The 24641-nt window shown below is 39.8% G+C and overlaps 1 protein-coding gene across 1 annotated transcript in view; it reads right to left on the bottom strand.

Annotated features, from left to right (window-relative positions):
• LOC122797107 (cytochrome P450 2C20-like) overlaps positions 1-1874 on the bottom strand; it is a 1202426-nt gene extending 1200552 nt beyond the window's left edge. The window contains exon 1 of the mRNA XM_044065904.1: positions 1296-1874. Coding sequence (XP_043921839.1) covers positions 1296-1451 — 156 coding nt within the window. The 5' untranslated portion in view covers positions 1452-1874. The remainder of the gene's footprint in view (positions 1-1295) is intronic.
• Positions 1875-24641: the final 22767 nt, after the last annotated feature.

The raw sequence follows: 24641 nt of genomic DNA, 5'->3' as shown, positions 1-24641 counted from the left end.
GTATGTACCCAAGAAGACTGAATACTGCAATTAAATTGAAAGGTGTTTCAACAAAGTATTAGTTTAAGGTTCTACACACACAACAAAATATTAGTTTAAAGGTCTGCACATTTATGTAACCAGCGTATTGTACATTTTTTATTTTTTCCCCTAACAGATTTGTTTTTCCATTGAATTGTACAGGTTATAGGTCACATAAAAGATGGGAAAAGTTTTGAAATGATTTATTGTGGTCTCATTTTTTATATCACAAAAACCTGGCATTTAAACAGGGGTGTGTAAACTTTTTATATCCACTGTATATGTGTGTGTGTGTGTGTGTGTGTGTGTGTGTGTGTGTGTGTGTGTGTGTGTGTGTGTGTGTGTGTGTGTGTGTGTGTGTGTGTGATATCTATATCTACATCTACATAGATAGATAAAGTTGTCTCACACACACACACACACACACACACACACACACACACACACACACACTACACTAGTGTATGGAAGGATATTTATTGAATGACTGAAGGCTATGTCACTGTCACTGAATGTGAGAATTACTCCTAGTGATTTTTGTGTCAAATTTCCATGATATGATCAGATGAGGGAGTAAAACAGTCATAATTATGTCAGTATAGGTAGAGGCTCTTTATTGTGTTTATTTTCCAGTATGTGATCAATGTGTTTTAAAGTTATTAACTTCCACTGTTATTTCTAAGTGTTAATTGGCAGTAGCTACCTTCTTTTTGGAGAGTTCTCCCTTTTTTTTTTGTATTTTGCTCTCCTGAAAATCAGTGTTTAGAAGTCTGCTGAATTTCAGGGGTGGGCTTTCCACATGAAGTTGCACTGATCATGCTCCCTCCCAAAAAAGGTTTATTTCAATATTTGTTTATTTTGACTTTATTTCTATCTATGTATTTTAGGGTCAATTATTTTGCTGTTTGAGCATTTCTCTTCATGGTTTTTGGCTTTAGTGTATTAATACTATGAATAACTGTTGTATAATCATATACAGATATGTAAATATTCTGCAATGTCTTTGATTAGTGATATTCAATCAAACATAAACTTACAGTCATAATATCAGAAACAATATAGCCCATGAATGCACAATCTTGCAGCAATAATAAATAAAAAGTATATATTAATTAATAAACTAATATTCTGCAAGGTAAGAGATACTTAATTTCAAACACAAACTTGCAGCCATAACATTGGAAACAATTGCAGTAGATAGCCAAGGGAACTTGCAGTTATGTAGTAATAATAAATTAATCAATCATTCAATTTAAAAAAAATCAAAACTATACCTTTTCCAAATCTGCCATGGGGTTCCTGTAATCCAGTTGCAGCAAATTGCCTAAGATCGGTAAAGCCCTGGGTCCAGGTGGGAAGTTCCGTGGTCTCCTCCATTTCAACAAAAGAAGCACCATAATAACAAGGACACCACAGCAAAAATGGAGCATTATTGAAAGAAAATTGAAGGATGAAAGAAATTGAGAATATGCTGTGTTTCAAGACTTTGGCAATTTTCCTTTAGTGTTCTTCTTATAAAGGATCAAAAAATCTTATTAAGTAAACTCTGGCAACATAATTGTTTTCTCTCTCTCTCTTTGAAAACAAAGTGTATTATAGCACTTGCTCTTGGCAAAATGTGCAGACAGATATTCTGATATGTTATCTACAAAGCAAATAGAATAAAGATCACTGAGCATTTAGTTGCCTTTTCATAAAAACAAGGTCTTATTTTGCATATGCATTTTTGTACAAAAGTTACCAATTTCTCCCAATTTTTAGTCACAAGTCCAGGCAGAATATGAAAAAAGTAGAATAAAGCATGGCAAAAAAGAAAAATATCTGCTTTAGGGTGCCTGAAGTTAACAGCAGCTTCAGAAATGCAAACTAAAGGTATACATGTACAAAAAAGCACGCAGTATTTAAATATGGCCAGTGATACATAAACAGTGATAACAAGATGAAGCAATGAAGCAAAACCATTTGAGTATATGAAGAATGGCAGACACTTTACTAAATAAACAAACACCAGAACAACAAGTGCTTTCATTCCTTCTAACTGGATACAGCAGCAGACCAGTAAAACACTTATGCATATGCTACATATAATAGAATAAATATGCTACTTCATGCTGGCTGTTTGGATTCAGTTTGGTAATAGGATGCACATAAGAAAGACATGCAGTATTTTTTGCTCTGGAGACTTTGGGTCATTCACTGCAACATATGCAGGTAAAAGTTATTTCCCACACTTTTTGAGTTTTATTACTTTATATGAAGTATCTAACACCTGTTCATTTACCAGCATGTACCTTGCATAGTTTATACTGTATTTACTGAATTTATCTGAACTGTAAACCATGGGCAACTTGATGGTTGTATATGTTATTTTGAGATGCTACTTATCATATTGCATTGAAGATATTCCCTATTTTGTGGATATGGGATCACTATATATTTTGGAGTTTTACTGGTGCTCTCTCGTATGCAAATGCGTCTGGATCTGACTACAAAATATATTGTTTGTTTCTTGGATTAAACTGTCTAGGGCAGGAAAGAAGCTAAATATCTCTTCTGAAACAGGTGATGAATATGGGGATATGGAGATTAAAGTGAAACCTGTAGAGGGCAATCTGGGACTCCTGCATGTATTCACTACCCTAGAGGGGATTTTGTTAGGTGTAGTGTTATTTTTGAGTGTCTCACTTTTTGCCACAGTAACATATTGTTTATACTCTTGATTTCTAGTGTGAAAACACACCTGTGTTTGATTTTATTTTGGATAAACTATAATGAGGATTGATCTTGGTGGTCAATCTTAATATATTACCACATGAAGAATTTGCAATTGAGGTAGAAAATTGATTACAGCCCTAGCCAAGGGCACTGAATGCTGTTAGTAAGGTTTTCAATGTAATCAACATTGTCTCCTTGGCTGCAGACTGAGTGACCTTTAAACATTACTTTTGGACTTTTCACTCATAGTCAGGATCTATGTGGACAGGGCTCTGGTGATAGCTTGCTCTTCACACCAAGTTATAGTCTAATGTCTCTCTGACCATAGTCCCTGTCCTTTCAATTTAGTATTTGTTATTGAGAGGGGCAATCGTTGGCTCTTGCTTTAGCCCCTTTAAGACCTCCAACCTTCACTGCCAGGCTCCCTGAGCTCCAGACTAAAATTAAGGACAATTTTGGATACCATATAGACTTTGAGTGCTGTTATAATGCTGAATTGGAGATTTAATGTATAGGCTTTACGAAGTGCACCAGAAACTGGTTTAGTAGATGGATAAAGATTAAGTTAATGTTGCTGCACAACTTTTAGAGCATTTATATTCACTGCTACACATGAAACTTTGGTCTTGTAACATAAGGCCAAGATCTACAGGATGCTGGATACTATTTTTTTGGTTCACCTTTACCCCAAAGAAAAGGTTTGAGTCTGCAAGGAATATTTTACATTTGTTCAAATAATCCATTTTGGTGGCTTTGTATGTCTCGCAACTTCTGGATACATATATTTTTATTCAGGAATCTTGTTTACTTTTCCCAATAACAGGCAGATGACTTTCTCTCATAACATTGTAATGTTAGAAATAAAGTTTGGGATGAATCCTGATGATGCTCAATCCACTGCAGCTGGATGGACCTTGCTGAGGTTTATAAGTAGTTTCGAGATGGAGCACAGACAATGATTTTTAAAATATATAATCTACCCATTTCTTGTGAGATCATAGGTCCATTCCTGTTCTTAGTCAGTGGCTCATATTTCCATGCTTCTTAAGTCTTACAAGGATAGGCACAATCCAGTTAGTCATCAATGTAAACATTCAAAGGAATTTATTTCCTTCAGGACCAGGCATGGTTGCAAGCTCTCTCATGTTTTGTTGTGCTTGTTGTAAAAAGCCATTATAAGGGTTTGAAAGATGATACAGCCTAGTGGATTGCTGGCTGTCTGTTTGTTAGTGGGCATTGTTCTTAACTGTAGTTCCACAGCCATTAATATTTTGTTCAGGAAGTGCCTGTACTACTGTCAGAGTTTAGGGCAATTTCACAATTTAATGTTAATGTGATAAAGCCACAGACCTTGTTGTTGGGTTCATCTGTGTTATAAATTTGGCAAAGGGTCATTCAAACATTATTATCAGAAGAATGTTCCAGATAATTTATGGGACTGATTCATTTAGAGCCTTGAGGTTTACATGATATATGCAGCAAGCAGAATTAGGCCAAGTGATGAAAAACCTATACTGAGAATTGAAGGATAAGAAGGCAGTCCATAGACCAGATTATGTCTATGGTCAAAATGATCACTTTCTGTAAAGTACTGCACTCCCTTTTGGTTTTACTCCCTTTTGGTTTTAATGTCTTTATTTCACAAAGGGCATTAAATAGTTGATGTCAGTTATATCTAAGTTTATTTGTGCCCACAGCATCTGCAAGCTACAGCCATGGTAAAGAGTAATGGTGTCTGCTGTGTCAAGGTTTGAAGTTCCATGCCTTGGCTTGAGTTTGTATATATTTCCTTTCAGCTGCTGAAGTATCACACTCAGCAGAGGGTTAGAACCCCCCCATCTTATGAGGGTTTGTTGAAAAGCAGTGTCTCTTTTACTGCATCTAATATCATGTTTCTGGTTCTGATTCCTTCCTACATATTAGATTTCATAATAGATATTTTCTTTAACTATGCCGGGCTATTTTTGGGGCCAGGATCTTTTTTTCTTTTTAATTTCAGTACAGGATGTTGAAGTCTGAGCTGGGTGTCTCATTTAGGCTATTGTTAATTGGGTAGTAGACAGACCTTTCTATAAAGTCAGTTGGTAGGAATGGCTGGTTCTTGGATTTGTAAAGTAATTAATGTCTGAGAACAAGATTATGATCTTCTCCAGGGCAATGAGAACATTTGGAATTTCTGCTTCTGTGTGATTGCTTTTCGGCTGAATTCATGTAGGGGTTGTTAGGATTTGATAAATTGTAGTCAGAATCTTATGCAACATTTATTGTTGATTTATGTAGTATACATTTAATTTTAGGAGATCTGTTGAAAGTCTCTGTGTTTTGGGTCAATAAATTCCTGAGAGGGTATTGGGACAAGGTGGATGCCTGTCTGGGTTTATCGTTAGGTCTGAGTGATAGGGACTTGCTACTGATTCTACCTGGATATTCCCTTTGTTAGCAATGTTGCAGGCATTTGCCTGGGATAATCTTTACAGTACCTTTTTCCATCCAAGTCATCTGGCATGTATCTTACTAGGTGTCGGCAATTCAAGTTGTCAAGGCATTCTAGTGAAGCAAGGGGCAGAGTCCATATATTTGTCATGTACCTTAAACTTAATGAACCTTTGGATGAGGTGAAGTTTGTGTGCAAGGATCTTTGTGGTCCTAGGACACAACTCACCACTTAACTGAAATTGTTTAGTCTACCCATCCTAAACCAGGTTCTGATGTCACACGTAAGCTGCTATTTAAGGGAGTTAACTTTGCTGAAGAAATTTCTTTAGTTAGTTACTTACTTACTTAATAAAGTTTGTTAACTAGATCGGTCAACTGGTCCAAAGACCATTAACAGTTATAACCTGAGCCATAATGACAAATTTACTGTCAGATTTTAATGGAAAAGTACAGATAACTTTAACTATTTTGCATGCAACATAATCACATCATGCGATCAATGTATATAAAGTACTAGAAGGGAGGAATATAATACAATATTCTTCAGTAAGTAAACAAAAGTAAAATATAGAAAGATAGGATTAGACATTGAATAGTGTTTAAAAGAATGATTTTAATCTAAATAAAGTTTATAAAGTATATACTATATATTGAGATTATGAAATACAAAGGCACATTGGTAGCTCATAATGGTATAAACTAATTAGGTGCTGGAAATACTGGGGATAGCCATAGTTATCCTTTGTTTATGAAGTGGTACTTTTGATTATTTTTGTAGATAAAGTTTATACCGACACTGAGGAAAGTTGTTTATTTTCTGAAGTTTTGCAAAAACTGAATTCTCTAAGACAGAATTCTGAAGAAGACTTTTCCCCAACGGAAAGGTAGAAGTGGGGGTGGATTAACCATAAGGCATCCTGACTTCCCAAAGAGTAATCATAATAGCTTACCAGTTTGCTCTATAAAAGAAGCAATAGGAGTCATGTAGTATCTCATAGAAAAAGGATCCAAGAAGAAAGGTAACACTTGTAGTAATTAGAAGCCAGTTTGCTTTATGAATTGATGTAAAGTGATACTCATACCTTTGTAAAAGATTAATAAATATATGAATTTAATTTTCTGTTTTTTTATTATGGAAGGGTGTAGGGTAGAACTGAGGGCTCAAACAGGCCACTCATACTCTAACCTAGGAATCAACACATTAAGTACAGTAGTGAACCTCATCTCAGAGTTTAAATGTTGGAAATTCTTTGGATGATTTTAAATTCTCTATTCATTTCTGAAACAGAATTTCAGTGTGGAAATAGAAAGAGTTTTATTGATAAAAATGTATAGAAGCCTACATGTCTCATTCGTTTTTCTTCTTTTTTTTCCATAGCATGTAATGTCTGTTTGTAGAAGTTCTTGGAGTAAAGAGGCATGTTTAAAAGGGTTCCTATTATGTGATCGAACTTCAACAAGTTCAAACCTTATGTGGTCAAAACCATATAGTCGAACCCGCAGAAGTTTGAACACATTAAAAAAAAAAAAAAACTTAAAAGTAAAATAAACCCTTGCAAGCAGGGGCTGCCCCCCTTCACCCCCCACTCTTTAAATATACCAACTCCGAGACTGCACTATAGTGCAGAAAGGGAATATTTCCCTTTACTGCACTGTAGTGCGATCTCGGAGTTGGTATATTTAAAGTGCGGGGGGGTGTGGGGGGTACAGGGGGGCTTGCCCTCTGTTTGCAACAGTTAGTTTACTGTTGCATGTTTTTTTTTTAATTTTTTTTCCGTGTTCGAAGTTGTGAAACTTCAGACAAGTTTGATATTGTCATGTTTGAAGTTTCAAAACTTCGATCATGTAATAGGAACCCGTTTAAGGGTTCCTATTATGTGATCTAACATCAATAAGTTTGAACCCTATATGGTCGAAACCATATAGTTGAACTTGCAGAAGTTTGAACATGTTAAAAAAACAAAAAACTTAAAAGTAAAATAAACCCTTGCAAGCAGGGGGCAAGCCCCCCTGCACCCCCCACATTTGGCCCTGCGCCCCCCACACCTCCTGGTCTTTAAATATACCAACTCCAAGACCGCACTGAGACCACATTATAGTGTGGTTCCCTTACTGCACTGTAGTGTGATCTTGGAGTTGGTATATTTAAAGAGCGGGGGGGTGGGGGCCACAGCCCCCCATGGTGGGGGGGTTCAGGGGGGCTTGCAATACTTAGCTTACTGTTGCATGTTTTTTTTTAAATTTTTTTTCTGTGTTCGAAGTTTTGAAACTTCGAAAAGACAAGTTTGATATTGTCGTGTTCGAAGTTTAAAAACTTTGATCATGTAATAGGAACCCATTTAAAGGGACAATAGAAAAGGAATGCAAGAGAAAGAAAATAAATTCAGCCATCTTGAATCACATGGTGGATTAATCTAATTACTGAATTGTCATTTCAATGAGCTTCAAATCTATTACTGAAAGCTATTCTTGGCCAACCCAAATTTAACTTGTACTACCTTCTCTTGAAAACTTTTTCAATAAAGATTTTCTGCAGCATAAGTATTGTGTTTCTGCTATTAAGAGCAAACATATTAGTAATGTTGTTACACCAACTGTTTCAGATTTTAATATGTAAGCAACTTGCTTTTAATTTTGCTCAAATGCTTTGCTGGGACCTCTGGCCTTTTATTACTCCCGTTATGCCATTCCTTGCACTGTTTTTTTTTTTTTTTGTCTGTTTGTTTTGTTTTTGAGTATGTGGAAACGATAAAAAATAAGTTAAAAAATGGTAAGTGAGAGATAGCAGATGATGCTAATCAAAGCTGGCTTCTCCCACATGCTAAATCCCCTGTACAGGGCTAAGAAAACATTTTGATAAGCCTGTCAGATACATTGTGTCAATTTGTGTTTTGTTGTTTGATTTAATTCTTGTCTACAGGAGTCTAAACATGTATAAATGGGAATTATTATTTGATGTAATGAGTAATTATTTTTCAGTACTTATACAAACTTAAGTTAAAGTTAAGAACATTCTCATAGGGAGACTTGTATCAGGTATACTACTGCTACAGTAGACTTGTGTTATGTCTCTTAAAAATGTAGATGCTTTTATTTATGTGATAATCTATCCTCATTACACTGGTCTGATTATCAGTTTTTAGGGTATGGATATCAAGTTTTGTGCATTCAGTGAAAATATTACTGGGGAGAAAATAAAACTCCCTTACGTAAAAGTAAACGTTAATAAAGGACCTCAGTACCATGGTATGATAAGGAAATCTAAAGGAATTTTTTTTAATTTATTAAACGTGAAAGTCTGACTTGGAATGAAGCCAATTTTCAGTGGAGGCCCAGGAAGAAACACTCCAGATATGTCTTTGCAATGTGGGAGAAAACCAGAGTGCCCAGAAAAAACACACACAAATGCAGGGAAGAAATGCAGACTCCACACAGAAGGCACTCTAGCCAAGAATCAAAGTGGAGAACCTCTTGCTGGGAGGTGACAATGCTACCGCTGCACCACTGCCTCATTTTAATATGAAGAAGGGGAACTTAAAAGGCTTAAAACAAAACTAAAACCAGAATGGGTACATTTCAACAGTCTAGGAACTGCTATTGTTGTATTTATAAAAAAGTTAACATATTCATTAGAAGGTCTTACAAGTGTGAAAAAAATTGAGGGGATTATTGGAAGAGTAGTGAACTATGTTCCACAGTTAATAATAAAAGAGAGAAATTCTGGGATTCAGAAATATGACTTGATACCTTACCACAGGGTTCAGCATATAGCATGAAGTGACTCAAAGCTCATTATCAATTAACAAGGGGACAAAATCACAGCTTTGGTTGCATGTAATTAATAATCCTACTCAAGCCAGGAACAGAGCGAGTGTTGAGAGAAGAAAATTTTGCAGTAGTGATTAGGATCCAGATAAGGAAAAAAAATCATAAACACAGAGAATGCACATGACAGAGTGCATGCATATGTGGTAAGATGCAAGATGACAGTGAAAGCAGCACACTACTTTAATGGGGTCACTGTAGTGATTATTATTATTATTTGTAGTAGTAGTATTTTTACCATAAAAGGGTTGAAATGGGAGTATAGGACAGCAGGGAAACAGGTTAGTAACCTGGGGATAATGCACAAGGGAAACAAGGAAGGTAAGGGTGACTATGTGGAGAGGGAGGGAGTGTATAACTTACAGTTGCCCATTTTTTCTAAGAAGGTAACTAGGTAAGGATGTAAGGGAAGATGAAGGCAATTGTAAGTTTTTGAGGGTCACTATATGGGTAAACATGCAAGCATATACAAAGATAAAGACTGAAAGGGTGGTGTTGACACAATGAGGGAGGGGTAGGACAGTGGCGTAAGAGACATACAAACAAAAGAAGGCAATGGTGATACAGAGGACTGGAGAACAAATAGAGAAGGACATTGACACAAAAGGGAGGGGCACACTGGAATGGGGAAGAGGGTGGTTATGATCCTCAATATTATACTGCCTGTATGGTTCCTATAGGGTATTAGACAGCACCCTAACTACCCACCCTACTGAACCCTTTCTGTGGTATTGATGTCAGAGCCATAGCTCTCAACCTCTTGCACAAAAAGTCTGGACAAAACCTAAAATAATGGGGGGAGGGCAAAAACCCAAAAATAGGGACAGATTTTAAATATTACTCTTATAGACTTAGAAAGTTGCTGGAATAAAATGATTTGCAGTAGCATACATTTTCTGAAGGATGTGAAGTCTGAAAATCAAATGTATGTAATTATTTACTGACTTCAGTTCTCTGTGATTTGTGAGAAAGATACAAATTTTATGAACAGACCAAAAATATAAGGCAAAAATCTGGACATTTTGAGAAAATCTGGACAGCTGAGAGATATGGTTGGGGAAGGCACTGATGCAGCTCTGTGAGCTGCAAGAAAGGCATTTCCAGGCATTGGATGCAGACTTCTAGTGGGTGGTCTAACTGCTCCCCATCATATCTTATCATCTCCCTGCATATCACAAAACCACTACACCTGCCAGTGCCACACTGAAGGGAAAAATAGTGCACCCAGCTGGTGAAGCACCATCACTAGGGCAAGTGTTGTGGACACCTAGCTCCCTCCACTCCTGCAGCCACTGAGTAGGCAGCCCAGGATGTCTGTTGGAGAGACACAGGGGATGGTTGGGCCTGCTGGAGAACTGTAGATCTAGGTCTAGCCACTCACAATGTTATCAGAGCTGTTGTATGAAATTGCAAAATAAAAGGAGAGAAACAAACTGACAAATGTAAAAGTAGTTTAAAAGAGGGAAAGTAACAAATGAAGGGCAAGGAGACAAAAAAAAACCATGAATAACATCAGTATAATTAACCTGTGAATACACATTTACTAAGACCATTATGCAAATATATAACTACTGCTGTATAGAGCTAGAAATTTGACTAACTACATGGGTATATGATGTAAGAGCTGTTGTGTCATGATGTGCTATCACTGGACACAGGTAGCCATCTGTGCATTTGTAGATGTGCCTATAACAGATGTGTGTAGGATTACTAATCTGCCTATAAATTGGTAGGATACTACTGTGAATCTATGGTGATGTGATATTCTATACCTATCCAGTTGTTTACCAGTTTTTGGCATACAGGAATAAAACTGCAAATGTCCCACACATACAGTGTCAATAATTAATCTTCATACTATGTATAGCATCCAAACTGCAATCAGAATACCTGTACCTCAAAACATACAAACCTTTACCAGTCCAAGGTAATTTACATGCATGCTGCTGTCAGATAAAAATGTATATTATTGAATTGATTAATGCAGCTATAATGACAGAATGAGAGTAAATAATATACACTCCCACATGTAGAAAGGCTTTCCATCAGCATCAACATCAACCCCCCCCTTTCCCATTTTGTACATGGGGTTGAGGTATCACATCAACAGTGTCCATTCCCTAGAGCCAATGTTTAGTCTGCTGGGAGGCTAACCATCCTCTCCTGATGACTTCCAGAGGTATAGAATAAAGTATTCCATTCAGTAAATCAATTACAACCCATACTGTACTGTGCAGGACAGATATATATGTTTCTGTAGATTGGGTAGATATTTACAATACATTTCAGGTGCCCTTAATTTGATCTCTTATTCCCACTGGCTAAGAAGGACAGAATGGCACCTATGCCAGTCACTGTAGTGGTGCCTGCACTGCTAACTAGAGTAGGGTATGCTAGTGTCATCTAATACCACTCTTGCAAGTCTCTGCCAGATATCCACATTATACTTGGCATCCTCATAGGATTCCTCAAGCAGATGTTCCTGGTGGTCCTTATTCAGCAAACACAGGAAGATATTTTATTCCTTGCTGTACCACCAGGGCTCCTTACCATACACGGTACCTTTAGAAGCTATGTTTATTTAACAGGCCTCCTTCCAGAGACATATGGCTGGAATCTTGTTGTCACACCCCCTGATTCTAACTGCACATGTAACTCAGCATAGGGCATCTTAGTAGTGTGATGGGTTGTCTGTAATGTAGCATGGAAGAGGTTATCCTGTCATGGTGGTATAAAGGAGAGAAAATTACATTAAATGTGTATACTATGAGAGCACAGTACATCTAACTATAACAGCAGATTTGCTCTTGATTATGTCCATCGGTTATAAAAGTAACATATGTTGCAAGACATCCCTGGTTGGTCACTGAACAGTTCCCACACATGCTTAATGCACTCTACAGGTGCTCATGTGAATGTACAAGACTTTGAGATAGCCTCTTAGCATGACTCAGCTATAGACTCAATGTGTAGAAATAATGATTGCGTAGGATCATAGGTTCATAGGTTCATACTAGGCTATCTGCCCGAGGGCATTTACAAGCCTAGCCCATAGTTTTGTGGCTTACGCCACCCCTTTAGTATGGGGAACTATACCCATTATTTTGCTGTGCCTCTGTTGAGCAGTGACACTGAGGTAATCCCTGGGGTATATCTGCGATCTCCCATCCATTGGTCAAGATTTATCTTGAACAAGGCCAGTGAGGTGCTCTGCCTCACATATACCGGGATTTTATTCCACAGCATAGGGAGTCTTTGGGTGATGAATCTATCCCTCCAGCACGTCCTATTAATAGCCGTGTCGAGGTTTAAGTCTCCGCCCTTGTGACTCTGACAGATCTAGATTTTTTGAGGTGAAGCATATTCATCAAATCTGGGTTTGACATGGCCTTGTATGTTAGGCAAAGGTCACCTCTGAGCAAGCGGTAAGCGACTGAATAGAGCTGGAGTTCTTTCAGTCGGGCAGCATAGGACAGATGTTTGAGACCCTTTATCCTTTTGGTGAGGAACTTTTGTGGCCTCTCCAGCTGCTGCAAGTGTCGGGTCAGATACATTCCGAATGGGGCATTGTACTCAATCATTGGTCTGATGAGTGATGAGTATAGGAGACTATGACCTCCCTTGATCTAGATGAGAATCCCTTCATGATAAGGTGGGCAATGTAGAAGGTCTTCCTAACTACTTTAGCTACATGGGTGTCGAATGACAGACTACTATCAACCTGGGTCCCCAGGTCCCTGATAACTTCTTCTGTGCTCAGTGGATTGCCACCTATTTGGTAGCTAGGGGTAACCTTGTTTTTTCCGAAGGATATGACTATGCATTTTTTGGCATTTAACTTTAGGCCATGGCTCTGGCACCAGTTATCCGTTTCTGTGAGACCCTTCTGAAGGATATCTGTGTCAGATGTGTTTTCTACTATGGCACCCAGTTTGCAGTCATCTGCAAACTTTGTCAGCCATAACCCTCCTGTGTTTGCTTGTACTTCGGAAAAGTAGATGCCAAACAAGAGTGGGCCCAGGACTGAGCCCTGTGGTACACCACTTGTGACAGGCTTTGAGTCTGACATGGCGCCAGCAACTCTGACCCTGTGGGTTCTGTCACTCAGCCAGTTTGCAACCCATCTTGTGATGTATGGGTTAACATTTAAGCTGATGAGTTTTTCAATGATACCCAAGTGGGGTATTGTATCGAAGGCTGTATGGACTGCCTTTCCCTCATCAATGGCTTTGGTGACTGTTTTGAAAAAGTCAACCAAGTTTAGAAGGCATGATCTGCCTTTGACAAAGCCAAACTGGGATGGATCCAAAGTCTGCAAATTCCCTATGTCTTTATTTATGAGGTCCATTATGATCCTCTCCATGGCTTTGCAGATAAGGCTTGTCAAGCTAATGGGCCGGTAATTTCCAGGGTCGGTGGAGGCACCGCCTTTGTGAAGTGGGACCACAGTTGCAGTGCGCCACTCCCTGGGTACGTATCCAGAGGTAAGACTATGATTAAACAGCTGTCCTAGCTGTGGGTTTAATTCCTCGTTGAGTTCGTGGAGCACACAGCCGGGGACACCATCAGGTCCCATGGATGCTGTGTTTTTGCTTTGGAGAGAGCAGTTCTCACTTTGGAGATGTTTGGGGGCTGCAATCGCTTGGTATAGATATCTCTCCTTTTGGGGAGGGGAGAAGTTTGCACTGAACCTGTCAGCCAGTATGTTGGCAATGTCTGTAGGATCAGTAATCTTCACATCATTTTGAACTAGTTCTGAGCATATCTGGGAGTTTCCTCCCAGGTTTCTAAAGAAGGCCTTATGATTGTCTTTTGAGTCTTTAGCTATTTTTCTCTCAAAATTTGCTTTGGATGATTTTATGAGAGCTCTTAGTTTTTACTTATAGTGATCAAGGGTGTCTTACCTTTTAAGGATTTTGCTCTATCTTGTAGTAGCTTCCTCCTTTTGTTGTAGAGTTTGTTTATGGCTGGGGTCCACCAGACTGGACGCTTGCCTTTGGTACAAAGAGTCTTTGTTTTGCTTGGGATTGCCTTATCCATGCAGTCCTGCAGGTGCTGGTAGAAGGCATTTGTAAGTGATTCAGCGGCTTGAGTACTGTTTTCTGCGGCTCGGGGCCTTAAAGGAGACCACACTAGTCTTTAGAAGTGTGAAGTCGGCTTTCGAGAAGTTCTTTACTGTGGTCTTTTTATTTCAGGTGGGGGTGGGATGAGGACCTCCAGCGAGATTAGTTTGTGATCTGATCTCACCAGTGAGGGTATACTTCCGGTGTTGAACATTGTGCTCCCATGTTCGTGATGATGAGATCAAGTATGTTTTCTCCTCTTGTGGGGATGGTGACTAGTTGTTCCATGGCATTTGAGTTTATGAATTCCAGGAACTTTTGGGCTAGGGTGTTTGGGCTTGAGTAGTGTTCCCAGTCTATATTAGGGTAATTGAAGTCACCTAGTATGATGGTGTTTGGTGATACATTTATCCCCTCTAGTGTTTTCAGGAAGGCCATGTGAGGTTCCTGAGTTTGTGAGGGTGGCCTGTAACATGCTACAATTTGTAGAGCAGTCTTGCCTATGGTTAATTGCACCTGGATGGTCTCCGATGCATCGTGCGTTGCCACCAGTCTTGAGGTGTGGGTGTCTTTGATGAATATGGATACCCCACCTCCTTTCTTGGTATTGTCCGGATTTTGGGGCGGAGCATGATAAGAGGTAAAACCTGATAGTGCTGGGGTGCTCTCAGGAGCCTTGAACCAGGTTTCTGTCACTGCACAGACATCGATGTTCTCCATACTGAGAAGGGCCTCGAGTGCGTGCATTTTGAGATTTAGACTTCTGGCATTGAGCAGCATTACCCTTAGTTTTTTCCTTTTTTGTGTTCTAGGGTGGTAGGTTTAGAATTTGAGCCTTGCCTAAAAAGGCACTATGGGGTGGCAAGAGCCTTTGCCAACATCCGGAATCCCAGGGGTGACAGGTGCAAGCCGTCCCTTGGCAGCGTGGCTTGTCCAGCATGTCATCCCAGGCAGACAGACATTGGATCCCCTTTGAATGACACCAGAGTTTAAGCCAATTGTTAAAGCTGATCATCTTATCTCTGTATTGTGGCATCATTCTTGGTGAAGGTAGGATACTGCTCAAGGTCAGGGTCATACCTGCCTGGGCTACATAATCAGAGAGCTCCTCAATGTCTCTTTTCATGTAGTCCAGGAGGTGCGTCTCAGGTCGTTTACACCAGCGTGGACAATGACTGAGTCGTATTTGTACCTGCTGTTGAGAGACCTGAGTGCTTGCGTTATGTGGCGGATTCTAGCGCCCGACAGGCAGCTTACTGTGACCTTCTCCTTACTCAGTCTGGTGGCGGGACGTCAGTGTGTCTGACTATGGAGTCACCAATGACTAGTGTGTCTGGCATTGTGTTTGGCCTTAAGGGCTGTGACTGTTTGACACACTGACTGTGAGGTCTATGTGTTGCAGGTGTTGTGTTCTGAGGTGGTGGTTGTTTGGGTGTCTGCTTTGGTGGCCTCTGCTGTTTTGGTAGATTTTTGATCAGAGCCGAGTATGTCTTTGTGTGTTTATGTGTATGATTTGAGGTTGTGATGGTACTATGTGAGACTGGGTCTATAGTGTGTGTGGTAACCTTCTCCTCCTGACTGGTCTTGCCAGTCCTATGTTGAGAGAGCTCAGCCTCCAGTTTGGCCGTATAGTTGCATCTCTCGCATGTATTTGTGTTTTGTGGGAGGAGGAGAGGGTTGTCTGTGTACATGAGGCAATTGTAACATTGCCTCAATATTCCCAGGTTCACCAGCTGAGCAGGAGAGGACACTAGCAACTGATCCCTCGACATGCTAGAAGGACTAGACAAAAACTTTAAAAGAGATTCGGGACGTGGGTGACGAAATGGGGGTTTGCCTTTTGGGGTGCTATCTATAAGAGTGCCGTATCAAGGTAATAAGTACTATAGGAGCAAGTGCTAGGTTTAACAGATAGAGAAAAGTCTACTTGGAGTCAAGTAGAGATGATCTTTTTAGGTATTAGAGAAAGTGCTAGTAACAGGGATGCTTAAAGGTAAGATTGAAAAGAATGCACTCTGCAGTGTGCACTAGAGAAGTTAGATATGAAAGTAGGTAACTTGAGTTTTACCTGTTTACAAAGTTAAGGTTTAGTGGAGAGTTACTATTTTTAAAACAGTAAGATGGACTGAAAGGGGTGGTTACTTTTGTATTTTGGTGCTATGAAATACTGTAGGATGGCCAATAAATTTAAATAATTGAAGGGGTGGGATTTCAAAAGTGATGGTTTTGTGATTACTCACATAAGCCAGTGAAAGTAGAGAGAAATTAGATATATGGTCAGATTAACATAAGAGGCGGGCAACTAGAAAGACAGTGGTATTTAACAAGACAACTTAAATGGGTGGGAGGGAAGGAAAAATTCTGCCTGACTCAGAACAGAGAGAGCTGTGGTCTCTTTTGAAGTTTTAATTCTCAGTTCTGAAATGGGTGGGAGGGAGGGAAAAATTCTGCCTGACTCAGAACAGAGAGAGCTGTGGTCTCTTTTGAAGTTTTAATATGCTGTTAGAACAGAATGCAAGCAAAACACAAGATAAAGAAAACAAACTACAGTATTCAAAATATAGAAAGGCAATACAGAAATACAAAAAATAACAGCAAACTAACCTTTCCTTCACAGCAAAGTGTAGCAGAGTCTGGATGAGTCGTATTTGTACCTGCTGTTGAGAGACCTGAGTGCTTGCGTTATGTGGCGGATTCTAGCACCCGACAGGCAGCTTACTGTGACCTTCTCCTTACTCAGTCTGGTGAGCGGGACGTCAGTGTGTCTGACTATGGAGTCACCAATGACTAGTGTGTCTGGCATTGTGTTTGGCCTTAAGGGCTGTGACTGTTTGACACACTGACTGTGAGGTCTATGTGTTGCAGGTGTTGTGTTCAATAACATATTGTCTCATTAGCATAACTACAATGCCCAGAGGCTTACATTTATGTGATATAAACCATGCATGTGGCAAAGAGCCTCATCAAACTACAGAAGATTACAGACTGTTTCTTCTTCCGGCTTTTCCCGGTTAGGGGTCGCCACAGCAGATCCCTATCCACTCATGACTGGCAGAGGAGTTTTACGGTGTCGAGTTGTCAGCCCATCGCCCAACCTTCCAAAGAAGGCACACACACACACACACACACGCACACAAACACACACACACGCACTCACGCCTAGGGCCAATTTAGTGTGTTCAATCCACCTACAGCATGTCTTTGGGATGTGGGAGGAAACCGACGCGACCACAGGGAGGACATGTAGACTCCATACAGAAGGCACCCCAGCCAAGAATCAAACCGGAGAATCTCTTGTTGTGAGGTGGCAACGCTAACTGCTGCACCACCATGGCCGCCCAAGATTACAGACTGTTTCGAATATGCTCTATTCATTAAAGCTATTTTTCTCAATTGCAGTGCAAGCCAATACATTATACTGCATCTTTTCACTTACCTGTTCTGCCTCCAGCAAGTAATGATTTTTTTTAAAACAGCCTAGAGAATGTGTACCATATTTAAACTACAGTTCTATTCAAATGTAGTCATGTCAGGTGCGTCAGTCCAAATGGATTAGGTGGGATCAAACATCTAGAAGTGAATGAGCAACTCAGCATTAAACTAGCTTAGATTTTGTGAATAATGTGTACTATCATTGTGAAAGTTAAGTAAACAAGGAAAAAAATACAGATGCCAGGTGTGTCTACAGTTATTGTATGAGCTCATCTATATGTTGTTGTAAAGGCCTCAGTACAGGTAGGCCATGATTAGTTTGACTGTAGTCCTGCCTGCACATATTCTCACATGCATGTTCTACTTGCAGTGGTTGAGAAAACTGTTCTTTGGGAGAAACACGGTCGAGTGTTGTTTGAAAGACATGCATGAATGGGTGTGCCTTTGTTGAAGTTTGGGCATCGGGCTGGCACCTCGGCACCATAAAAATCGACTACCAATCATTAGCGGACCAAAGTTTCACTGTGGTGACCCCTAACCAGGAAAAGCTGAAAGAAAAACAACAACAACAGCAACTTGTATAAAGCAGCATGATGTATCACAGGATCACAGGTGTACATAAATGGTGGTAGAGATGATGTTAACGGTTCTTATATGTAGGACTGCTTATCTGTAGCTACATTACAGATTGTTATGTAATACTCACCAAACTGCATAATGTCATTGCTTTGGCAGCAACACCCCTGTAGGAAACAAAATATAGAATATGTCTGTGTGTCTCCTTGCCTCAATCATCATCATCTTCTTTCGGCTGTTCCCATTAGGGGTCGCCACAGTGGATCATCTGTTTCCATTTCTTCCTGTCCTCTGCATCATGCTCTTTCACACCAACCGCCTGCATGTCCTCTCTCACAACATCCATAAACCTCATCCTAGGCCTTCCTCTTTTCCTCTTACCTGGCAGCTCCATCCTTAGCATCCTTTTCCCAATATACCCAGCATCCCTCCTCAGCACATGACTAAACCAACGCAATCTCGTCTCTCTTGCTTTGTCTCCAAACTGTCCAACCTGAGCTGACCCTCTAATATACTGATTCCTAATCCTGTCCATCCTAGTCACACCCAGTGCAAATCTTTACATCTTTAACTCTACCACATCCAGCTCTGATTCCTGCCTTTTCGACAATGCTACCGTCTCCAACCCATATAACATAGCTGGTCTCACTACCCTCTTGTAGACCTTCCCTTTCACTCTTATTGGTACCAGTCTGTCACAAATCACTCCTGACACTCTTCTCCACCCATTCCACCCTGCCTGTACTCTCTTCTTCACCTCTCTTCCACACTCACCATAACTCTGAACTGTTGATCCCAAGTACTTAAACTCATCCAGCTTTACCAACTCTACTCCCTGCATCCTCACGATTTCTCTACCCTCCCTCTCATTTACACACATAGATTCTGTTTTAGCCCTGCTGATCTTCATTCCTCTGCTCTCTAAAGCATATCTCAACCTCTCCAGGGTCTCCTCAACCTGGTCTCTACTCTCACTACAGATCACAATGTCATCTGCAAACATCATAGTCTACGGGGCCTCCTGTCTAATCTCATCTGTCAACCTGTCCATCACCACTACAAATAAGAAAGGGCTCAGAGCTGATCCTTGATGTAATCCCACCTCCACCTTAAACGTATCTGTCACTCCCACTGCAGTCCTCACCAATGTCACACTACCCTTGTACATATCCTGTACCACTCTTACATACTTCTCTGCCACTCCCGACTTCCTCATACAATACCACAACTCCTTTCTAGGCACCCTGTCATATGCTTCTCTAAGTCCACAAAGACACAATGCAACTCCTTCTGACCTTCTCTGTATTTCTCCAACAACACTCTCAGAGCAAATTTGCATCTGTAGTGCTCTTTCCTGGCATGAAACCATACTGCTGATCACTAATCATCACCTCCCTTCTTAACCTAGCTTCCACTACTCTTTCCCATAACTTCAAGCTGTGACTGATCAATTTTATCCCTCTGTAGTTACTGGAGCTCTGCACATCACCCTTATTCTTAAAGATAGGTACCAAAACACTTTTTCTCCACTCCTCCGGCATCCTCTGACTTTCCAAAATTTCATTAAACAATCTGGTTAAAAATTCCATTGCCATTTCTCCTAAGCACCTCCATACTTCCACTGGTATGTCATCTGGGCCAAAAGCCTTTCCATTCTTCATCCTCTTCATAGCTGTCCTTACTTCCTCCTTGCTAATCTGCTTCACTTCTTGATTCACTCTCCCCACATCATCCAACCTTCTCTCTCTCTCATTCTCTTCATTCATCAGCCCTTCAAAGTACTCTTTCCATCTACTCAACACACTCTCCTCACTTGTGAGTACGTTTCCCTCACTATCTTTTATCACCCTTACCTGCTGCACATCTTTCCCAGCTTTATCCCTCTGTCTAGCCAATCGGTACAGGTCCTTTTCTCCCTCTTTAGTGTCCAATCTCTCATACAACTCTCTATATGCCTTATCCTTAGCCTTCGCCACCTCTCTCTTTGCCATGCGCCTCATCTCCTTATACTCATATCTACTTTCTTCATCTCTTTGACAATCCCACTTCTTCTTCACCAGCCTCTTCCTCTGTATACTCTCCTGTACTTCCTCATTCCACCACCATGTCTCCTTGTCCTCCTTCCTCTGTCCAGATGTCACACCAAGCACCTTCCTAGCAGTCTCCCTTGCCTCAATATGCAGCTGAAATACTCAGTTGTCTCACAGTGGAGTTCCAACTCCTTGCTGTACCACAGGAAATCTGCCCTTATATGGGTTATATCCCTTTCATTGTCTCTCTGAATGGATACTTACAATAGCCACCTAAATATCGAATCCCATATGATCATATTCAAGGCCAACCACAGTCAGTCATCAAAGAGATGATATGAGATAGAGGAGTTTTGTTGTAAACCCTTCCCTCCTGCTGTGAACTCCAGGCTGGATATGCTGTGTATACTTAACACTTTTTCAACTTTGGGAGGAAAAAAGCATAACATAACTACAGTAGTTATGGTTATGCATAAGACTACACATGTACAGACACATATATGCAAGTGCACTTCAAATAATCAAAGAAGCAAAACATTCAGACTGTGAATGGTTGATATAAGAAGATGAAACTTCAAAGCATCCAAAAAGACAACTAAAAACTGTCTTCTTGCAGGGGCATGTGTCCCTATACCCCCTGCAACTTATATATACCAATTCAGAGGTTGCACAGCAGTGGAGAAAGGACACTTTCCAATTCCTTGCTGTACTATTACCTCCCACAAAGTAATGCTGCCATTTTGTCATCATATGACTAATCAATCACTTCTACTGGTATTACAGTAACTTGATATTATGAACATTCAACTAATATAAGTACTCACATATATTATCTAACAATAACACAAAGTAGAGCATATAAGGTTATGAGTATAAAAGGTGCTGATCTCCATATTCTCCAATAAGTTATGCTTTCCTCATACAGCATTATGTCTGTCAAATGAAAGAGTCACAGAAATATGAATTGTTCCATGCAGAAAATGAGATCTTTTTGCAGGCTGGACATGTCCTAGGACACCATATGATCAGCCAGGATAAATTTGAATGGTCCTATTGCAACCGTGCCTGTCAGGATGTGATTAATTACATAAATGCCACTGGCCAGGGCAGGGTGACCAGCAGGTCATATGCCAGACACCAACATGATAACTAAAGACCATGCTACAGATCTGGTACAGTAGCTTAGAGTAACGATACATAGCCTATTGCTTAAACCACCATTAACTGAGGCAGAATAGGTCCTTGTCTGTCTGCATGAGGGACTAGAGTCATCCCTAGGCTACTGCATGGTGCTGGATACTGGAGCAGAACAGCAGTGTGAGCTCTGAGTACCTCCACTGTAGATGCCACAGATGTGGAATTGTGATATTCTAACTTGCTGCATACTGGGTAAATATTTAGTTTACTGCATATCACTGAATTTTCTATCCACATTTTTATATAGGATCATATGGCCTTTAAATTAGAAGACAAACTGAACAAGGCTCTGTCTATTTTATTATCTTCTAGCATTTTACACAATATTCATTCACTATGATTAACATATTGGCAATAAGTGTTATATTTTCTGGGTATATGAATTTGGTGTCTTCTCAGGCACTGTTTCATCCACTTCCTCCATCATGGATATGCCACTGCTGGATTTTGGATATGACCCTGATTCTGATAATAATGGGAGTCAACATTTGGCATAGTCAGGGAGCATGGTGTTTGTGTTGGATACAGAAAATATGCAATCCAGATCCCCAGATTATTCAGTGGACATGAACTTTGTGGTTGTGGAATCCACCCAGAAGATGCTGGTAAACATTAAAAGACAGGAAGCCAATGACACGTCTAGTCAAAAAGGGAGCCCACCTGTTATGGTGCAGTCCCCTTTGGTTGCTGCTGAACATGGGAAAGAAAGGGCTGATCACTGTGCTGGTTGCCATAAATGCCATGGGTACCAGTTCATCTGAGCTAGCTGCTTTTTTTTTGACCCAGCAAACGGGCAGGACCATCACAGACTTATAGGCTAAGAGCACCACAGTCTTTTCTAAAACAGTATGTGTTTTGCAGGCTGTGTGAGATAACCTGAGGGAATACAAGTCCAATATATGTAACACAATGGGCATTTTCTCTAGACAGCTTGCAGGATACCGGTACCCCAGTACTTAAAGGTTGTGTGCTAAGGGTGTGTCTTGTAGCCAGTCCAATTCTGCCTCCAGTGTTGAGGGTAATCATGAGTGGGGGAGACCTAGTTCAGGCAAATGCAGTGCCATCACTTCCACCCCACCACACAGTGAGTGAAACATGGACAGTCACCAGGACATTACTGACCTTATGTTATGGAAATATCCAGTAGGGGGACATCATTCTCCTTCATCTCATGTGGATACCCTGAGCCTATCTGAATGACCTCACCACAGTGATGCAACATCTGCTGAGGCTGAGTCACATTTTAATGGTCTATTAAACACCATAGTTCTGCACATTACAGACCACATGTCATGCAAATACATGCCTACATGCCCAATACCACTTCTACACACATGCACTGACATGGTAACATCACCTTCTCCCAGCCCAGTTTACCTTATGTTCTCTCACCACATCTACAAAAAACAATAAAGCAAACACAATCACAAACAACTCCACAGTTATTAAAACAAAGGGATACATAAGACAAGAACTGAACACTTTCATCCTTACAGAGAATTTTTTCAAATTTAAAAACTTCCAGGTTGCTTCTGCCCTTAAAAATTTTATTTGACCAATCCCCTTGCAGGAATGAGCCTCAGCACCTCTTAACCAAGTAAATGGAAAACAAATTTCATCCTCTTAAATGCGGCTAGTCCATTCTAGGTGCACAATGAGAATGTTAAAATAAAATAAAGTATATCATGTGTGTCATGTAAGAATAATTGTATAAATATAAGACAATTTATCATAGGTACCCAAAATTATATATGCAAGTTTGAATTATAATATAGCAGCTCTACATTTCAATTCACTGACAATCAAAATGTGATTGTTAATACCAGGAGATCGCATGGCATTCAGTTTAATTTGCCACATTGTTTCCTTGTGTACAACAGTTATTTCAGGGTCACCCCCCTTCTTTCACTGTATATCACCTTGTCCAAAATGAAAAAGATAAACCTCTTGAGACATAAAATCAAGTGCCTAAACAAGGTGTTAGTGGACTTTTCCTTTTTCATCTGGTACACGTTTCTGAATTCTGTCTCACAGCTACCTAGTAGTCTTACCCAGGTAAAATGCTTGGCACAGTAAGCATGTTGCCACATGTACTACTTCAGGGGTGCCACAATTGCAATGGCTGGAACATCCTAGAGTTTTTTTTTATTTTTTCAAAATTCCCAGCTGTTATCTATGGACCATTGTTAATAAACTTGTAATATTTAAAACATCCATGTTTTTTCATTGAGCCAACCACACTCCTAGGTCCATCACCATTTCTTTCCTAAGTGATGTACTAGATGCTCAGAACAGGCTTATTAAATTAAATAATGGGGGTCTCAGACTGAAGAAGTGGATTTGAAGAGTAAGATTATTTAGTTGTTGGATTATTAAAAAAAAAGATTACACCACCAGAGCACTTAAAGTCAGAAATTCTAAAATTACCACAACAAATCAGAAGTTTCTGGAGTTGAGTCTTCAGCAAGAAGAGGATGAACAAACTTTCTGTAAGAATTTTGGCCATGAAGCAGGATAGGCAATTTTGGCTCCTTCCAATACATTTTGCTGCATTTTATACATAAAAGGCCCCTGAGCCTGATCTTAATAAGTAGATAAAGGACTTTTAACTCTTTAGATTTATGATAATTGGACTTAATTCAACCTGCCTCCTCAGTAGTCCAAATGTCTTTAAAAGAAAGTCTTATGGTGGCCTAAAATAAAGGACAAACACCTGGATCTGGTGGACTGCTATTAGACAGATGAGGCAAGGAAAGGTTTATACAGAATTTTGATAAGTTGGTTATCTATATTCTTGACTCAGGAGATATCCCACCTACCTAAAAATAGATTACTTGATTTGTAATGTTGAAACAAGGGAAAAGCATCACTGGTAGGCTCTTATTAGCTGATATAAATTAGAAATCATAAGCATACTTTTTTTGTTATTGTAGCTTAGGAAGCGCTCAGATTTCTCCCCATTGATAATGCATAGGGATCTACTGGGATTTGTCTTGAGTATGATTGCTTTGGATAATTTGATGAAAACATCAATGCCACTTACTCCACATGCCATTAAGTCAGTATTGGTATTCCTGCTGGCAAATTTTGGTGCGAAAAAAGCAATTTGCTTTGTTTATTTGCAGCAATTATTTTTGATACAAGAAATGGAATTTCTTTTGAAAGCTGTAGATTTAATTAAAGCTTTATAACAGCAAGCAGAGGAAAAGATAAAGATCTACTTGCAGATTCAATAAAGCCTACAAGATTATTTTTTTTCATTTACGCACACTGCTATGATGAGTATATGAGAGCAAACAGTTTTAGATTCAGTAAACATCGCTTAGCAGCACGCATACAGGTGCAA

The sequence above is a fragment of the Protopterus annectens genome, chromosome 3.part0 (assembly GCF_019279795.1).
Source record: "Protopterus annectens isolate FY-2018-M chromosome 3.part0, PAN1.0, whole genome shotgun sequence".
NCBI lineage: Eukaryota > Metazoa > Chordata > Ceratodontiformes > Protopteridae > Protopterus > Protopterus annectens.
The sequence above is the reverse complement of the archived record's forward strand: the minus strand, read 5'-3'. Positions and strand labels throughout refer to the sequence as shown.